Source organism: Rhinolophus sinicus, linkage group LG14 (genome assembly GCF_036562045.2).
Source record: "Rhinolophus sinicus isolate RSC01 linkage group LG14, ASM3656204v1, whole genome shotgun sequence".
Lineage (NCBI taxonomy): Eukaryota > Metazoa > Chordata > Mammalia > Chiroptera > Rhinolophidae > Rhinolophus > Rhinolophus sinicus.
Genome location: NC_133763.1, coordinates 111,668 through 131,436, shown reverse-complemented (window position 1 = coordinate 131,436; position 19,769 = coordinate 111,668). Strand labels below are relative to the sequence as shown.

The 19,769-nt window shown below is 46.5% G+C and overlaps 1 protein-coding gene across 3 annotated transcripts in view; it reads left to right on the top strand.

The window, feature by feature from the left end:
* NECAB1 (N-terminal EF-hand calcium binding protein 1) overlaps positions 1-19,769 on the top strand; it is a 113,773-nt gene that overhangs the window by 67,618 nt on the left and 26,386 nt on the right. For all 3 annotated transcript variants that reach the window (XM_019726238.2, XM_019726237.2, XM_019726236.2), the window contains one exon: positions 4,689-4,786. In XM_019726238.2, coding sequence (XP_019581797.1) covers positions 4,689-4,786 — 98 coding nt within the window. The remainder of the gene's footprint in view (positions 1-4,688; positions 4,787-19,769) is intronic.

Genomic DNA, 19,769 nt, shown 5'->3' with positions numbered 1-19,769 from the left:
CCCCACCCCCTTCCCCTCTGGTGACTACCGTTCTGTTGTCTGTATCGGTGAGTTCGGTTTTATTTACTTGTTTGTTCATTTGTTGCTTTTCGTTTTATATTCCACATGTGAATGAAATCATAGAGTTCTTCTCCTTTTCCATCTGACTTATTTCGCTCAGCATAATACTCTCAAGATCTATCCATGTTGTTGCAAATGGCACTATTTCATCTTTTCTTATGGCAGAATAGTATTCCATTGTGTATATATACCCCATCTTCTGTATCCAATCATCTATGGAAGGACACTTTGGTTGTTTCCATGTCTTGGCCACCGTGAATAATGCTGCAGGGGTACATATATCTTTACATATAAGTGTTTTCAATTTTTCAGGTAGATACGCAGAAGAGGGATTGCTGGGGTCATATGATAATTCTATTCTTAATGTTTTGAGGAACCTCCACACTGTTTTCCATAGCGGCTGCACTAGTTCACAAATCCCAGCAACAGTATATGAGGGTTCATGTTTCTCCAGAGCCTCTCCAACACTTGTTATTACTTGTCTTATTGATAATAGTCATTCTGACAGTTGTGGGGTGATATCTCATTGTGGTTGGGATTTTCATTTCCCTAATAACAATAAAGTTGAGCATCTTTTTATACGTCTGTTGGCCGTTTGTATATCTTCTTGGGAGAAGTGTCTGTTCAGGTCCTTTGCCCATTTTTTTATTGTTTTTTTTTTATTATTATTGAGTTATATGCGTTCTTTATGTACTTTGGATATTAGTCCCTTATGCAATGTGTTGTTTGCAAGTATCTTCTCCCATTCAGATGGTTGCCTCTTTGTTTTATTGATGGTTTCTTTTGCGGTGCAGAAGTTTTTAGTTTGATATAGTCCCAATCATTTATTTTTGCTTTTACTTCCCTTGGGTTTGGGATGAAGTTCACAAAACCCCTCTGAGACCAAGGCCTTTAAGTTTAGTGCCTGTGTTTTTTTTTCCATTTATTTTATTGTTTCAGGTACTATGTTCAAGTCTTTAATCCATTTTAAGTTAACTTTTGCATATGGGGTCAGATAGTGGTCTAGTTCCATTTTTTGTTTTCATGTGGCAAGGCCCCAATTTAAATTCTTTAAGGAAAAGGTGAAAGTTTGTCTTGAGCCCGCAGGGTTTCGATTGCCTCTAGGTCAGAATAATCCATATATGACAGAGGCACATCTTGGGGCAACTCGTTCTGAACCCCTCCAGTCTATTGTCTAGGCTGCTTCATAATTTTGATGGTTAGAGAGGAGTCTCTTTGAAACTCCTAGTTGAAACCACAAGCCATCCTGGATATCTTATCATTCTTACAGACTTGAATTTCACCAAAACTGTCGTAAAGGCCATTTTATAATATTCAATAGTGATTATCTTCCATTTCATCAAAATGGTAGAGCAACACCAAACAAAATAGTGGAACACAGGGTTTCAAGACAATAACTCTGAAAAAACTATGCCCCCATTTTACCGGTGAGAAACAGCCCGAGAGGTTAAGGTTTGGCCAAGGTTGTTCAGCTAGGAAACTGCAGAGCCTAGGTGTAATCCTGTCCTGAGTCTGACAGCTCATCTGTCGTTCTGTACACCTTTCTGGAGAGGCGTGAGCACGTCTCAGCCACGAGATTGCCTGAGCTGAGGGTGAGATGTCATCTGTCGGTTGTATGAGGGTTTCTTCCAAAGTCTCAGCCTTTAAGGGCGAAAGTGGTGGCTTGTTGGCTAAGAAGGAGGAGTTTCCAGACTCAGCCTGGGATTGGAGGGTGGGTGGAGGAGGTTGTGAGAATCGCTGGTAGGACCAGAGTAGCTCTTGTGGGAAAAAGGGGTTGCACAGGAAGGGAAACAGGGCTGACCTGAGAGCATGCTCCCCAGGGACTAGGGCCTGTGTGCTGCTGGCAGCCACACCTGCGACTCCTCCCCTGGTCCTTGGGGCAAACAGAGGAGACACGTCTCTACCTGCACTGCCCTGCACTGCCCCGCCTGGTCACAGGGAATTTGGTAAGGTGCTTCTCAAGCGTACACGTACGCCTGTCTGGACATTCAAGATTTGCACAGCACTGCCCATCGCCTGATCTGAGAGACTGAGCAGGGTCCCTGAGCCCAGCTCACGGAATGAGCCCAGCTCACATCTTCCAGGAGAGACGACAAGGAGTTTGCAGCAAGGAGTCTTCCAGGCACTTCTGTTTCCCGCAGCACCTCGGTGGCTGGATGAGAAGTAAATTGGGACGGCAGATTTGGGAGCTTTAAAAAAGGCAGCTAATTTGTGCCTGATTTTCAAGGTCAGAGCTTGGGGCTTGAGAAGCCTTCCTGAACTTTGGGGCAAGAAGTGGGACCGAGAGGGCCAGGGTTTCTGGGTCCCTTCCTGGAGCCTGAGAAGGGTCTGTAGGCATCGCCCGGCATGCAGAACTGAACCATGGGACAGACCCCCCAAGGCCTGTCAGGGTGCTGGACAGCGTTCCTTCGTGGCTTGCATTTGCCGCCTTCTCACCGTCTGTGTCTTCCGTTCTTCGGCCCGGACAGCTCCTCCATTCCGACGCGGACATCAGTACTTGAGCTGGTACAGGAGGCGTTATGTCCGTTACTGTCTTTCATCTCTGAACGTTTCTGTTGGAGTCTCTTTTCTGGGCACAAAACAGCCATTTGATGATGCCACTCCATTCTTGTTTTTTAAAAAAAAATCTTTTCAGTGTTTCCATGATAAATACCCTTGGGATGAAATCTAGCCTCCCTAAATGGACAAAAACATGAGCAATACAGAATCATGTAGGCGTATAAGTTCTCAAAGTCTCTCCCTCACCTCTTTTTCCCGATATTGATGATCTCTCCTGCTAACTGCTCGGGACGTATTCTTACAAACTCTTTAGAGCAGATGTTGACATTGCTAGGTAGGTGCGTGTATGTTTTCCAGCAGTGAAGTCATACATGTGAGCCGCACACCTGCGCACCCCTCAGCTCGCTTTGTCAGGAAGGCTGCACAGTGCGCTGTCACCTTCCTGTTTCACGCAAGCCCTTTGCAGTGGGCTGTCAGGGTGTTTGCATTCCCCGCTGGGACGCACCTCATTGACGTAATATCCTCGTTGTATAATCTTTGCAGTTTTGCACGAACAGGCCTGGACTGCATTTCCTAAAGTTGTAATCACTCGGTCAGAGGCTGTCCAGCATGCACGCCCACCGGCAGTGTATGAGCGTGCCAGGACTGTCCCCTCTCCCCGTAGGTGTGAGGCCTCCCTAAGGAGCTGCTCTGGCCATGCCTCACTCCGGTCAGTCAGCACTCAGCTCCGTCTTCGTCAGGTGATGGTTTCTGAGCTCTGGCACTGAGCCAGTCCTCTTCCTGCCATCTTTGGCTGCAATCACAAATCCACTGGGAGTGTAATTACTACTTTGTTAATGAACCATTTTAAACTAGTTTTATAACCTTACTCATTTTTCCTGACTTTTTGGGCAAACCTTTAACTTGGTAGCCAAGTATTTTGAGATATTTGTAAGTGGAAAAACAATTTATATTCTCTCCAGGTACATTTACTACTTCAGGCAAATATCTTGTCTATGAAAAGATGTATTTTAGGAGGTAGAGCTTTCCTTCATGTTTTATTCATTTTATAACCCTGCTTTTTTGATTCTTTATATATATTAAAATTAAAACATGCTAACTTTACCTTTTTGCATTTTTCTTTACATTTTTTGCTTGTTTCAACTTAGTATGGATTCTATTCTGATAATTAACTATTTTTCCAACATAAGAATATCCTGTGGCTACATTAACCGCTTGCGGTTTATGAAGAGTTTTGCATGGAGAAGGTCAGACCTCTTTGTCAACACTGTCAAAGCCAGCATCATAGCCCAGAAGTAAAATGTGACTTTGCTGCAGGCATTTATGGAGTAGCTGCTTTCTTACGTTCAGCTAATCCCTTCCTAGAGAACTTTTATGTAGATGGTTGGCCCCACACTGGTTTTGTGGAATGTACAATTGGGAATGCATTTGCTTTTTGTCAAGAGCATAGCATTTGCTTTGAATCTATGTGTACACGCTTTGTATTTTGACAAACATACCTAGAATTGATTTATTGCTCACTTGTGTTTTCTTCTCAGAAGTCCGCATATTTACTAATAAATGAGTTGGTGCAATTTCCCATTTATTATTAATACCATGTCAACAAATAATTCCACCTGGGTACCTAATAAATTAATCAAAGCAGTTTCCACTAGATGTGCTGAAGTCTAGCCTGGTGGTCTCCAGCGGCTTCGTGTGATTGTACTTTCATTCACTTTAGTTCCATAAACATTGGCGGCACATGAGAGAGACAGTGATACACTGCAGCTTATCTGAAAACAGGTTCCCAGGTGTGGGGCGGGCCTCTGACCTACGGTAGTGACAGAATTCTGGGTCTTTTCAATACAGGACTTTCTGTTTGGTTGGTCTTGTTTGTAGAACCAAGTTCATATTTTCCCATTTTTGTAGGAAAGAACATTTTTTCAAGAGTAATGAAAACCATCCAGGTTTTTTTATTTTTAAATGAAATAAGTACAGTGACTCTTTAGTCTCATTTGAATACCTTCCAGTTTTCATGTGTAACTGACATTTTACTTGTTTTACTCATTTATGGAATAAATAGTTGATTTTCTTGTTTTGTGATTACCTAAATGCAAACATGAGTTTATTTCAATACTTCTACTTTTCAGAATATTTTTCTCAGCACTTGGGCGAGTATGAAAATGTACTATCAGCTCTTGAAGACCTAAATCTTTCTATCCTGAAGGCAATGGGCAAAACAAAAAAAGTAAGGAAATGTTGGTGTTTATTTTTCTCTAAAATCTCTCCTTTGAAAAATATGTTTCATGAACATCATACCTATTTTCTAATGCGTCAAAAGTATCCATTTGTTTTTCTCACTGATAATTCATCTTTATTCATGTTAAATGAGCTGTTTTGGTCATTCACAATACAGTTATAAGACGTTTACGAGCTGTCAGGTACTGTGCTTCATGCTGAGGATACAACATAGGAGCAGTTCAGGCAGCTGTTACCTGATGTGAAACAAGTGTGCAGACGCCCATCACAGTGGGTGCGTGTGTCTGGAATTCCTGATTCTTGCTGCAGGGAATGACCCTGAGCGATCAGAGATAGGGTAGTTCTAGCTCAGCAAGAACCAGACTCTCGGGAGGGCGTTCAGGGAAATAAGGATGGTCGATAGGCTGAAGAGCAGAAACCCCGAGAGTGGTGGGCGCTGAAACGGGGGTGGGAGGTGCGGACACGCCTTTCATGATATTGCTGACGAACCTAAGGGTTTAGGCCCGTGTCCTAAGTGCAAACTAATCAGCCACTATTTTAAGCAGAGCTGTGAAAACTCATGCTGTGTTTTGAAAAGACCATGCAAGAATTAGCTTGGAATTAGGGTGGAGAACATGGGGTAGAATCAGGAAGGTTAGTGAGGTGGTGAATTCACTGATCCAGGGAGGGTGGCAGTATTGGCAGAGATACGGAGAAAAATAAATGAATGCAAATACATCTGAGATCCTGGCGGTAGAGCTTGGAGAAGGATTGGATGTGGGCGTGGGAGGGAGAAGGAAGCGTCCTGGCTGAGGCCTAGTTTTTAGCTTGTGTACCTGGCTAGTAGCACTGCCTGGGCAGAGAGTGCTGGGGAGGACCGGGTTTGAGATGGGAAGAGCCGACGTTCTCTTTCAGACGATCGAGTCCAGGCTGCCTTTGAGACGCCTAAGGAAATGCAGGCCAGCCTGTGGTACCCAGGCCTGGGGCTGAGAGGTGAAGTCCAGACGGGGCTAGAAGCCTGTGGGTGTCAGTCATAGGCAGAGAGCTTGAATGATGGCGTCTGCAGACAGAAGATCGCGTGAGGAGGGGAGGGGACCCAGCCCGAGCAGTAAGGGACTCCAGCTCTTGGTGACCTGTGGAGAGGATAGAGCCAGTGAGAGTCGAGAGTCAGAGGGGGTGTGGGCAGAGGGTGCAGAGGGGATTTGGCGAAATAGGGAGTGAGCAGGACTTGACCAGCACGGAGTGCTCAAACGCCATGAGAACTGAAGTTTCCGTTGCCAGAAAGCAAGGAGAGGAATGTCAGCTTACAAGGCGCACACCAAGAAATGCAGTTCTCCAGCATGCGTGGGGTTTCTGGGCAAAGACGGCAGACGTACACGTGCACTGAGCTCTGCTTGCCTGAGGCCCCATGAAAAAGACTGAAAGGAGATTTTTTTTAATGGGAAATGTATAGCAACAAAATGTGGAAACTGAAAAGCAAACGGACATGTGGTAGCTGCATCTTTATCAACCCGGGTGGGAAAAGGTCTTCGCATGAAAAAAAGAAAAGAAAAGAAATGGTCAAAAATAAAATTGGGAAAAGGTTCTTTGTAGCTCAAAGGGGAGTGAGCGCAGGAGACTAACAGTTTTCCAGCCTTTGTGCAGCTGGCGTCCTCTCGGTGCTTCCAGCACAGTGGCCCTTCCGAGGGAGAAATCAAACGTTTCCTTTTAAGAATCTCTGTATATTTTTACCCAGATGAAAAGTCCTATCTCAGTAGGAAGGACTGGCTGTTCTGGGCTTTCATGAGAAATGAAACTCCAGCCATTGGTGGTTTGTCCCTGGCAGCACTTCTGTCTGCTGTTCAGAGAATGGAAGAAGCGGGTTCCGACCACTCAGCTTGAACTCAGGACAGATACAGCCTGTAGTCACGACTGTCCTCTCTCCTGCTGCCCCCGCCCCAACCCCCTGACCCGCCCTTGGGCTTAGCTGGATTATTGTGATTCGCTGTGTTTCTGGAACAAGCACCAGAGGTCAAATTCCATGGGGTCGTTTGAAAGCCCTGAGAGTAGCTAAAACCTGAACGTCTGACTGGAATTTCGCAAACCCACTAGGTTGTCAGCTCATTTTTCCTCCTGCAGGCGTGAGAAGCTAACTTACCCACATCACCATTTTGTGTTGTGCGGAGGTAGACTTCTCGTGCCCACGCTGACATTCCCCGTGGGCTGGGTTGTGTCCCGTAAGCCTGTGGGAAGGCTGACAGGAGCTTCTCGCGAGCTGAGTAACAGAATTCCCAGGGGGTTGTGGTCCCCTTGTGCAGTGACTCTGGGAAAAGGTCCAAAATTACAATATAGGTAGTTTATAGTTTTCTCCCGAAAGTTACTCTTCAAACAAGCACATCCTGGAATACATCTTCAGGGATAGTAAGATGAAAACAGACGAGTCCCAGCACCCCCGGGCCTGTCTCTTCCTCGCCCCTGCACCTGTCTTTGGGGTCTGTGGTGTTTGTCTCCTGGCATCTGTGGACAATTTCACGTCAACAACCGCACCTCTCCTCTCTTCCGCTCACCGTGTACTTAGCCTCTTGGCCTCCCCGGGCTCTATATTCCTGTCACTAGTGAGACATCACAGTGTTTTCATCTGGAGAGTTCTCACTGGAAAGGAGGAGGAGAGATAGCAGTAGGTCTCAGAATTCATACCTGGGGAAACATCAATGATTATTTTTACTGTACTATTGATTACTATAACTACCATGTAGGATTTATCATTAAAAATTGCTTTTGCTTCAGGTAAAATGAAGGGGCTAAAATCATACCGTGGGTGAAATAGTGAAACATCCTCTGAAGCTCAGAAAAGGCAGGGACTTTCATCATGAGCATTTCATTATAATCCTTTTAACTATTTCCAAACATAAAATGAAAAAAAATATCCTTGGCCTTCAGAGCAAGCACAGGAAAACATTTTCCACAAGGCGTATTTGCCATCCCATGTGTTCCTTGAAATGGTCTTTTATGGAGTGTGTTTAGGAAGGAGAACAGGAGAAGCCCGTGAGGCCTGAGCCTTAGCGTCCTTCCCTCTCAGCGAGACTTGTGCCCGCTGCTGGCAGAAGGCGCCCGGGCCCTTGGAAAGGCAGCTCCCCCGAGACGGCCCATGCGCTCCCGACAGGTCTCCAGAACTGCACACTCAGGCGTCCTGGGCAGAGGGACTCGCCACCCCCGTCTGGGCGGCGAGGGGCAGGACTGAGGTCAGAGACCTGACCAGTTCACGGGAGTCTGCTTGTGGGGTGTCAGAGGTGAGACGCTACGGCGCTGAGGTGAGCGCTATGGCTCAGAGAGGAGTGTGTGAATAGTTCAGGCAGAGGTCATTAAGGTGGTGGCTGGGACAGGAGGGATGAAGCTCCCGAGAAGCTGGGCGGGCCCAGGAGCTGCTGGCACCCGCCTGGCAGCCATGTCACTCGTACTTTCTAGCCATGGGCATGGCCTGACCTACCTGAGCCACGTGCCCAGACAGAATCTGTGTGACCTCCTCCTTAGCGCTTCAGGCCTGTTGGCTGTGAGCAGGGAGGGAGAGGAAGAGGCAGTGCCCGGCCACGGTCAGGGTGAGCCTGCAAGTGGTCAGTGGCTCAGGGCGCACTGTGTCCTCTGTGCTTCCCAGGGCCCTGGCGAGGGGCGGCGAGTGGAAACATGCTCATTTCACAAGTGTGGAAACTGAGTCACAAAGTACTTCAATGCTTTTTGATGTCATAAAGTTAATGAGATTTAAACCTAGTGATTCTCATGTCAAACTTTTTAATTTAAGGCTTATGTGGTCCTGTATGGGACATGTTTCAAATATGCAATTCTGAGTTGAATCATGGCACAAAAACTTCCCGTGTTACAGGTGTTTGGTCTTTGAAACAGTTGACCTCTGCAGAGTTCAGCTGTGGACCAGCAAAGGCTGGAGACTTCCAGCTCCTCTGATAAAGTTATTTCTAATTTTGTTTTTGGCAAATGAACAAATAGGTGTCCAGAGATTAGTGTGACTGACATGTGAAGAACACATCAAAGAAATTGCAGACAGGAGATGATATTAAATGTTGAAACAGTAATTAAATGTTGAAAGCAGAAGATGAATGGTGCATAGCAAAGTTCTGGGCAAGGGAAGTTCACACATTTTTAAATACACTCTATCGTCATCAGAGAAATAGATGGAACTGTAATTAAGAAGCAAGGGAAGTTGCAGCCCATGTCAAACAAGGGTTGTTGGCCTTTTTAGGAGAGTGAAATATATGCAAAGACAAGCTAATACCCTTGAGAACAGGAGGCAAAAATATTGGTGGACTTGTGAGTGTAGGTAGATTTCTGAGGGTCCATAGGTGTCTGCGTAGGAGATCAGCTGGTTTTCCCTAAACAGCCCCCTAGTGACGCCGATCCGGCCTCTCCGTCCCTTGTGCATTGCCTCCGGAGACCCACGTTCACTTGCCGAACACACGGGGAGGGGCCTGTGTTCGAGCTCATGTCCTCCCTCGGCGGACCACCTCTGTGTCCTGACCACATCTGCTCCATTCTGGAAAACTCAGGTGTGCTTGAACATGGGAAAGTACACATCTACCCTGATGGCTGTTCTTTCCAAACAGATTTTTCTGTTTCACCATTTCTACATAGTTTCATAAGAGTTATAATTATTTTTTTCCAATTCTAAGTAGGATTTTTATTGGATTCGCATTAAACTTGTAAAGTAATTTTGAGAGAAATATCTCTTGGTAACATTGTGCCTTCCCATGCAGGTGCATATCTGTTTCTAGATTTATTCAAGCTTCCCTGTACGTCTCCTTACGTCACTTTATAGATGATTTTATATTTCTGTAGCTTTTATAAATGTTCTGCCTCTCCATATTCCTAACAATATTTGTGGCATATTGGAGAATGATGGATTTCTGTGTATAGTCTAACTGGGTTAGCTGCCAGCTTGAGTCGCTGCTCTGTGACATGCCATTTGTCTTCCTTTGCCGACCTCATGAGCTTGAAGGTGAAGCCCCATTGCCACTTCAGTGGCAGAACCAACCCACCTTATCTGCAGTGTCGCGTTCTGACTCACCTCCCATCTTTCTCATCTGAATTTGGAAGCTATACTTTATGCCTGTTGTAGTACATAAATTTTGAGTTTCTACTTCAGTGCCACAGGTGATGGTAAATTATGACTCTGCACCTGAAAATCTTACATACTAGAGGAACAAGATAATTTTTCACAATATTACATATAAGTTTTAAAAGATTAAGTCACAAAATCCTACAGACTCGTAAAACATTAACAAATTCTTTATATATTTTTATCGGAAGAGAAAAAAAGCAGTAATAATACAACAGTGAACACATAATGTATTTAATTAATTGCCAGTACATTGATATAGGCCATGAATAAATTTGACATTCAAAACAGAAATCAGTGTTAACTGAGCAGTCAGATACAACTTCAGGAAGAGCTGAGCCTCAAAGATGGGCTGGATGTTAACATAGAAAGAAGAAAGAAGAGTCTGCAGGGAAGGACCCTTCTTTCACCTTTTAAAGCCGGCCGTTTGGGGACTGGTTCTGTCAGAGGGTCGCGTTCATGTCCAGAAGTGATGGCTTGTTGATGGAAAGGGTCAGCTTGGCCACGTTACAACATATTTATTGTTTCTTGAAGGAGTATACAAATGGCAGGCAGTGATCTTGTAAATAATCTTGAGTTGAAAGGACTTAAAAAAAAAAAAAAAAACTAACCAATTCCTAGGCTGTGACAGTTAGAGGCCCCGGGTAAAGCGAGGGGCGCCCATAAAGAATCACTGTCTTGGTGCTCACTCTGCTTCCAGGCTTTCCCGACAGTCCTGCCACCCCTGGGGCCCCCACCCCCACCCCAACCAGAGGGAAGATGAGGGGAGGAGCTGCAGTGTTTGCTGTCGTGTCCCTGTGGTTGTCAGTAGCTGTTCATGTCCTTCGTGGAAATCTTTGTTTTTCTTTCTTAAGTTGCTGACTGGAGAACTTATGTTCTTAGTGGAAGTGGAGAGTTAATTTTCTGCTGGTGAAATGTGAGTACCAAGTACACACTGTGTGTAGACAGACAGCCGGTTTGCGTCGCCAGGCGTGCAGATCTGAACCACACTCGCCGTCATGCTCCCTGCTCCCGAACAGCTGGTATTTGGCGCATTAAAGCTGCAGAAGGGAGACAAGTGAGAGCAGACATTTCCAGGGGCCCCACAGCGCAGCACGTGGCTCTTTGTCGTGAGGCTGACGCTGGGGGTGACTCAGCCTTTGCGTGTGAGGGAAACATTGAAATTGGGCTGTGCTGTGTTCCTCAGGGCTGACAAGCGTCAGCCACTGTGAGGTCCAAGTTATGTTTGTCCCTTTCCTGTTTTCCATTGCAAAAACACTATTTCTTAAGGATTAGTTTGCCAAAGCCCTGATTGAATAGTGTATTTACAACAGAATGAGTGTGTGGGGCATCACACTGGTCCTCCTGTGTGGCCCCAGGACACCCGGTGCTGTGTGATGTCCCCTTTGGAAAGATTAGTTCTGTGACCTGCCACGTGTGCCCGAGCACGTAACTGGTAGCGCCAACAGCCCTGCAGGGTCACAGATGTGTGATCTCATCTGTGGTGCGGCTCAGAAGTGACCCACTCCTGGAGCTCCTGTGTCTTGGACCAAATTCCGTCTGAGTTCTGTTAGGGATCACATCCACTTTTCAGGACCACCCAGTGCCCTGCACGTGGCCTGACTTGTCAACCGTGCGAGGAGATGATTTATTTGTGCGTGCAGGTGTCAGTGCTGGCCGTGTGTTTTACGCTGTGAGATGGAACGTTTACGCACGCAACCGCTTAGCTTTTGTTTTTGAACCAAAATGATAAGAATGCCGTAATACCGCTAGCCTTTACTGAGCAATGACCACTTACCGAAGACTGGCTGAACACCTTTTGTATCTTACTGAATTCTAACATTTTATTTGGTCGGGTCTGCTTTGTTCCTGTAAATGTCTAAAAAAAACTGAGGCCAAAAAACAGTTCAGTAACTCACTCAAGATCACAGCCACAATGTGGACAAAAATCTCAAAGTGTCGCCCTGTGAATTTCTTCCTAGGTCTCCTTGGCTTGAAGCTACCATGGTTTCTAGTCAGTTTTTTTTTTTTTTAATGACAAAAATCATGATTGGGTGGATAGAAGAGAAAATATTTTCAGACTTGTCAGTTGTTATATTTACCTCCTGCTGTGTAACAAACTTCCCCCCACAATAACAGTCATTTTATGCAGTTGTTGAGGGTCGGAAACGCAGAAGTTACGTAGCTGAGTGATTCCGACTCAGGTTGTCATGAGGTTGAAGTCAGCAAATCTAGCCCACACTCAGGGGAGGAGAATTAAACTCCACTTCTTCACGGGAAGAGTAGCAAAGAAGATGTGCATGTATCTTTCAAACCGCCGAAGCAGTCAGCTTTTTACTCTGTGTGTGGAGATGGAGTGGGGAAAGGGAATCTTTATCTGCTTTTCATATTAATATCTGCCTCCATTAAAAGCAACCTAGTTGGTTTTTAAAACTCTGACCTGCACGTCCGTTCCTTGTCTTAGCAGAGTGCCATTAATGCTGAAAAGTACTGAGAGTCAGTTGTGTTTTACCAGTAGAACCATGCCTCGGGCCACATACACAAATGGGTGTTTAATGAGCAGTGTGACAAGCATGTGTGACAGGGTACGAAACACCTTTTCTGTGTTTGAGTTAATAGTAAAGATGGCTATTCTAAAACAAGCTTTTAAAGAAGTACTTCAGGGGTACCAGCTTTCAAAGAGGGTTCCAGTTTGTACTGACTGAAGCTGCCTCAGCATGACTGCGTCTAGTCACTGATACAGCAGGAGAGCCTGCTGGGAAGGGAAGGGGCCTCCAGAGTCTCTCGGAGCAGAATGGTGCCATGCAGAGCTCAGAATGCACTTGGTGGGAATGGATCCGAGTACACACAGTAGGGACAGGAACTAGGAACGCCTTGTTCTGTCCAGTTGACGTGGACTCCGCCGGAGTACACGGCATTGAAACTGAAAGAAGATCTGTGGGCAGAGTTGCTGATAGAAGGTGGGATGGAAGTCACATAATGATGGCAGAGAGGTGACATGAGCAGACGTGTGAGGGACAGTGCACTGTGGTCGCGCCCGTCACTTTGTACTTGCCTGTCACCCTGACTGCCTTGAGGTGTCTTGTGCAAGGGCTGGTTAAGGCCCCGGGAAATGTTTGAATACATAGCGGCTTGCAGGAGAGCTGAGCGTGTGTGCGCTGCAGGTCACTGCCCAGCATGAATCAGCTGGAAGGGAAGAGGGGTGGGGTGACTGCAGTCCCTTCCTGGACGGTGGGGGCACCAAACTGAGTGCCCACCCAGGGCACTAGGAAGAAGGTGACCAGGGAGCAGACTCACGGGATTGCCACCGAAGAGCCTGCCCAGGGCAGCAACATACCGGTCCCCCGGGGCTCCACCAGCGCCAGAGGCAGTCAGGGCCCCGCAAGGGGCCAGATGCGTCTGTGGCCAGCAGGTGAGGGAGAGGGGAGCCTGGAAAGAAGAAGGGTTTAGCTGCTGTAATCCCAGTGCTCGTACAAGCCTGGGTTTTGTATCAGGGGCTGTCATTTAAAAAGCTGCAGGTCAGCGTCAGCTTCGCTCACAGTTGGGTTTTTCCTCGGTCCATTAGGTTGCAACTTGTCTATGAAATGGCTTTGTCTGTGACACATCTTGAGGTCCTGATTTTCTGTTCTATTCTCTCATTTTGAGAGCTGTAACTAAGATTGTAAATGTGGCGGAACATGGCAGGTGCCGCTGAGCAATATTCTTAGAGTATCTGAGAAACGGAAGCCTCATTTCCATGCTGGTTCTATAAAGTGTGAGGAGGACAGAGAGACACCGTGTAAGTATCATATAAAGGGCATTGATGCCATATTCAGGTAACTGTTCTCCGTTCCAAGTGCTTTTTTCCTGAGTAAATATTGTTAATAATGACAGTGATAGATAGACCCAGATTCTCTCTCAGTACGTCAGGAAATGCACTGGAAGAAAGAGGGACCTACTGCTATTTCCTTGTCAGTTATTCCTTTGAGTTCTGTGGAGGTCACTCATTTACAGTGACATATGGGAACTGTCCTCCCCCAAACTCTGCAAATTAGCATAAAGGCAGCGGTGTCTCTGGAAGAACAGTGTCATAAGTGGGAGAGAGTTGCCTTGGGTCCCAGTCCTGCTGCTTGTGAGGGGGCGCCCCAGTGAGCCTGTCGTGCCCCATTTGTCAGCTGGGAACAACTGCACTTCTTCCCTCGGCTGTTGCGAGGGTGACGTAAGGTGCGTGCTGCATGTCTAGCGCTGTCTGGGGCCCATCTGGGGAGTCAGAAGAGACTGGTTCTCCTTTTACTTCCGGGTCATGCCCAAGTTTCAGCCTTTGTTATTGGAAAACACTGCAAAGCATGTGGTTGGGAGCTTTATCCAGATATAATGGGTTGTTTCTTAGAACAACAACCAAAACATTTTGTTTCTACAAGGAAGAAAGAAAACTCAACAGAGCAGCAAACTACTCATCTATTAAAAGTTTGGAAGGTTCATCCTCCAAAGAAAACCTTCAACCAGAAAGCCCTGTCCTGATTCTTTTGAAGTGACAAGAATTGTAGCACTCCAGAAACTTCCCTTCAGGGAAAGGACATAGGCTTCGGGTGGCCTGTGAAGCCCAGTCAGCAGCTGAGGTGACGGGCTCATTCCTGGGAGAACGCCAGTCTGCTGGATGCACAGGGACGCATGTGTGTGTCCTGCGTGACCAACCAAGCTGCCATTTACAGACTGATGACAGTCAGTCACAGAGCCGCCCAGACCCAACAGGAATTCACCCCTCACAGTACAGGGCAGGGCTGAGAGCAGAGCACGGCGTCTGGTGGGCCGTCTGCTCGCTCACATGATGGACACACACCGTCTGCAGCAACAGAATGCGGCCTCCTTTCCATCCTGGGGACAGACTGTGATACGCCGTGGTGCATGCTGGGTATGCTTTCTGGATTCAGAAAAAGTCAGAATTTTGTAACTCATCCGGCCCCAGCAGTTTCAGTAAAAGAAGATTGAGTCAGGACGGCTTGGTCAGCATACAGGGTGCGTTAAACAGCTTCCGTCAGAGCATCCGACACCATTGCCTGTCGGCATTGCTGAGGCACACAGTCTTGCACTAAAAAACAGCACACCCTCTCTGTTCTTTGAGAAGCTCAGTGCATTTCAGAGAGCAACAGGCACGTCAGGCGTCACAAGTGAAAATGAAGCCCCAGTGCCCTGGGGAAGTATGGGTGGCCTGTTAGCCCTTCGGCACGGACGCGGACTCTCGTAGGAGGCTGGCTGCTTGTGCCCAGTCAGGAACGCTCCCACTCGTGTGCTTCGCTCCCGGGAGCAGTCAGGGCCGCCTCCTGGGACGCACGGCTGGTGCGGTCAGACGGCCGTGAGCTTGAGCCGTGGCTTAAAGAAGAATTCCCTTTGCTGTTTGCTGGAGTTGCAGGAGAGGCTCTGTACTGTCGCTTACGTGCTCTGTATCCTGCCTGGTACAGGCATCTGTGCTTCCCTAGGCGGTAAAGAGAACGGCCTTTCAATTGTATCCTACACGTGGAAAGTCTCTGTAATCACACTACCGTTAGGAAAAGCCCATAATCACACACGCCACAATGGAGCTGTATTTTAATCAAGCCTCGGGGTTTCTTGTGAGAATAGACTCAGACAGGAAGGAAGTCCAGGGCCCGCCCCAAGGCCCTGTCTCTCAGCTCCCCACTTCCACCCACCATCACTCAGGACCCCAAATCCAAATTACAAACATAACCTTGTCTGTAGACCTGGAGTGGTACTAGTACCTGTGGATTGAAACCAATATTCCCCCGTGTCAGTGAAATCGAACATTATATGAACCATTCAGGAGCCTGTAAAGCCACAGAGCCCTGAAAACTGAACAGTTTCAATGTGTGGGGCCTGCTGGGGCTGAACTTCTCCATGAGGTCTCAAGTTCAATGGAAGCAGCAGGGCCTGGGGCGTACTGGTCCACGCCAAGGTGACGGAGCCGGTAGCTGCTCGGCTCAGGCTCCCGCAGGCCCCTGGCCCTGTCACATAGAAGCCAGGGTAATTCCTGCTGGTCCTGAGCATTTGGTGTCACAGCCACTGGGCATTCATTCAGAGGGCAGGCACTCAGCCTGGTTCCTCACCTCCCTTCCCACCCACAGTAGTTGATCTGTTTCACCCCGACAGCCCCTTACGTGGCACAGCAAACATTTATGGAGGACTGTGTCTGCTCAACTCCTCTGGAAAGCAGATGCCCCGAAGGAGTTAGGGGTGCAAGAGATCGGGGCAGGCGGGGTGGGGGGGAACTCCTGGAAGGAACGAGGGGACAGGAAGCAGGAGGAGAGGGAAGAACCTTCAGACGGTGACACAGGTCTGACACCTGGAGAAAGGCATGAAAAGTGGGCTGGAGGAGCCTGTGCCAGAGCCCCACCAGGCCAACGGGGAGCCGCGGAGCAAAGCCTGCCCATGAGACAGGCCCCATGTCAGATGGACATGGCCCCATTCTTTAGCCTTCACCACTGCCTGCGTGTGGCCTGGGCAGAGAATGGCTTGAGCAGGACATTTCATGGACCTGAATTCAGTCACAACTCACTTGTAAGCTGCCACTGCTGGAGGCTGTCAGTCAAGTCATCTGCCCTTCTCGGAAAGCCTTCACTGCTGCCGCAGGTACCCGGCTTACACCGAGGGTGATTCAGGAATGCGCAGCGTCCACGAATCCATCCAGTTCAGCTTCAGGAGATCCTGTCTCCTAAGTCGCACAGGTTTTCCAGTCTTTCAGAGTCCAGTCTTAACAGGTGTTTGAATGTGATGTCCTGGGAAGGGAACCACCTGACGTCCTCCTTATCTAATCACGTAGCAAACCATAGTTGAGAGCTTGCTAAGAGTGAGAGGGTGGGACCTGCAAAATTCCGAGCTGGAGAAAGGTGAGAAACTCCGGGACAGAGACATGTGCCGCAAGGGGCTGTGACCGCACCAAAACAGACTGCCTGCACCTGGCCCTGCTGCGGTGTGTGACCTGCTGCTCAGATCTCATCTGTGTCAGAGCTGGATGACTGGTGAACACAGACTCCATCTGTCCTAGGGTGGAAGCTGAGACCCGTGTTCCCATCTCCTAGATTTGATGGAAAACCAAGGGCAGTGAATGGACTTGCCTACAGTCACACTGTGAGGCCATGGCCAAGCCTGCCACCCAACACAGAATCGCATCCTCCATGAGGATCAAAACCATGATTCAGGATTGGGTAGAAATTCTCAAATTACATGCTTTCCAACCAGTCGCTAACTGTTAGTACAGAGCCGCCTCTGAGCATAACGGAGGTTATGGCTGGAACCTTCCAGGCACAGGATTCTACAGTGGTTGCCATGGCAAAGAAGTAAAATCTAAGCCTCTGATTAAAGTGAACCCTTTTGTGAGACGCAGTAAGCTTCCTATCAGATGCTCATCACTGTCTCAGTCCTTTCATCTTCCGCAGCACCCCACGCCTGGAGCTCAAAGTGCCTACTGGAAATTTGCTGGCCGTGGTGCACATAATCACCAAATTAATTCTGCTCCGTCCATTTCGTGACTTTTTTCAGTAACATAAATGTACTTTAATCATTCAGAATATTTGAATGTTTTGATTTCAGTTATGAAAAGTAGATTGATAGTGAGGTTATAACTTATATTTGTTTCTTCTAGAATATAAATTTTACCTTTCACTATTAAGGTTTTTGAGTATTTGAGTCAATATGGAACATAGAAAACCTGTCTCAAATATGAAAGGCATAGAAAATTACAAACGAGATAACTGGCAGCCTAGAGCTATTAATTTTAGCATAGGTTTTGATAAATCTTCACCTGAAAGCTGTAATTGTTTCCGAGAAAAATCCTTGAGGCTGATATGATTTAAGTGTCTCTGCTCAAGAAAAACTGGGTTTCAGAAATTATGCTGCCTCTTTGCTACTATCAGCTGAAAGAGAAATTCGGCTGCAATTCAGACAACGTATTCCCTCCTTTTAACTGCCCTTTTTCTGCCCTGAAAAGCTTACTGCCGGCGGAGCCCTTGCGGGCACAGTGTTATAACCCAGAGCCTCTGACCGTCTGAGCCCCATGGGGCTGGAACTTGCTGCTTCTCTCCAGAGATGTGTAACACCGATCCAGAATTGATCACAAGGCTTTTTGTGTTTTAAACACTGTTTCATAGGAGGCCGCAGGAAAAGAGCACCTCTGTTCTAGCCTCGTCCAGGAGAGGTCTGTGATCTTGGGCGAGTCGCCTTAACCTGTGTGGACCTCATTTTGGAAATGAGGAATTTGGGTTCACCGATCCCTTCCAGGCCGTAATGCATTGTCTTCGGTTGAATAGCTGATTGCCTATGAAATTCAGTGACTTTCTGATGCTGACTTTTGTTTTTCACATCGATCGACTATAGATATCTGTTACTGTTCTTAATTAAATGTGTCTCATGCCAAATGAGACTTTAGTGATCATATGTATTTAATGGTGGAACAAGAATGTTCCTTAATAGCAAACACTGTGTGTATTTAGTGTTTGCCTAAAACCTCATTTGCACCCTTTTTATGTTTTATGTGCGTTAATGTAAGACCAGTGTTTGTGAATTATGCATTTTAGTGTATACAACTGCAAAGGCAGGCACTTTTATTTCCTCCTGTAACACACCGTACACGGCTATCTTTACAATGGGAGATTAAGTAAATAATAAAGGTACTGATATACATATTCCACTGTTTCCTTTTCAAAGTAAAGACTAGTCAATGAACTATGAAGTAAAACTTCATTTAAAAAAAGATGTGAGAGTCATTTGAAAATAGAGGTTTAGAATGTTTCCGTTCTTAGTGTTTCTCGGTCTTTGTTATTCTGACTTACTGTTCATGAATTTCTGTATCTTACTGTGGTGAGAACACTTAACATGAGATCGTCCTCTCACGTGTTTACATACAGAGCAATCCTGTCACCTGTAGGGACAGCGGGCACAGCATTGTACCCTGAGACCTTGAGCCCTCGGACAGTAACTCCCGTCCCTTCCCCGCGTCTGGCAGCCGCCACTCCACTGACCCTCTGACTGTGACTATTTTAGATGTCGCATATCAATGGAATCAGGCAGTCATTGTCTCCCAGCATTTGCTTATTACACGTGTCATAATGTCCTCACGGCCCGTCCGCGTGGTCACGAATTGCAGAATTTCCTCTCTTTAAAGGCAGAATGTATTCCATTGTGTGTGTACACACCACATTGTCTTCGTCCCCTCCTCCATCTGGGACATGTAAGTTGTGTCTGCTTCTTGGCTGTTGGAAACAGTGCTGCAGTGAACAGGACGTGCTAACCTCTCTCCGACATCATTAATCTTTTGTGTAAGCACTCAGAAGTCACCATCGTTCTGTGTTTAGTTTTTGGACAAACCTCTGTAACAGCTGCATCATTTTGCATTTCCACCGACAGTGTACAAGGTTCCAATTTCTCCACATCCTCGTTCACACTTGCCTTTTTTTTTATAATAGTCGTTCTGATGTAACATCTCATTGTGGTTTTGATTTTCAGCTTCCTGGTGACTAGTGATAGTGAGCATTTTTTCATATGCCTGTTGTTCATTCATGTATCTTCTTTGGAGAAATATCTATTTAAGTCCTTAGTCCGTTTTTAAATCAGGTTATTAATTTTTTTGCTATTGATTTGTAAGAGTTCCTTATATATCTTGGAGATTAACCTTTTATCAGATACATGGTTTGCAAATATTTTCTCCAATTGCATTGATTGCTTCCTTTGCTATACAGAAGCTTTTTCATTTGATGTCGTTCCACTTGTCTTTTTATTTTTGTTGGCTGTGCTGTTGGTGTCATAGCGAAAAAAATGATTGTCAAGACCAATGTCTTGACACTATTCTCCTGTGTTTTCTTCTGGGAGTTTTCCAGTTTCAAGTCTTACATTTAAGCCTTTAATCTATTTTGAGTTGATTTTTGTATATGACATAAGATCA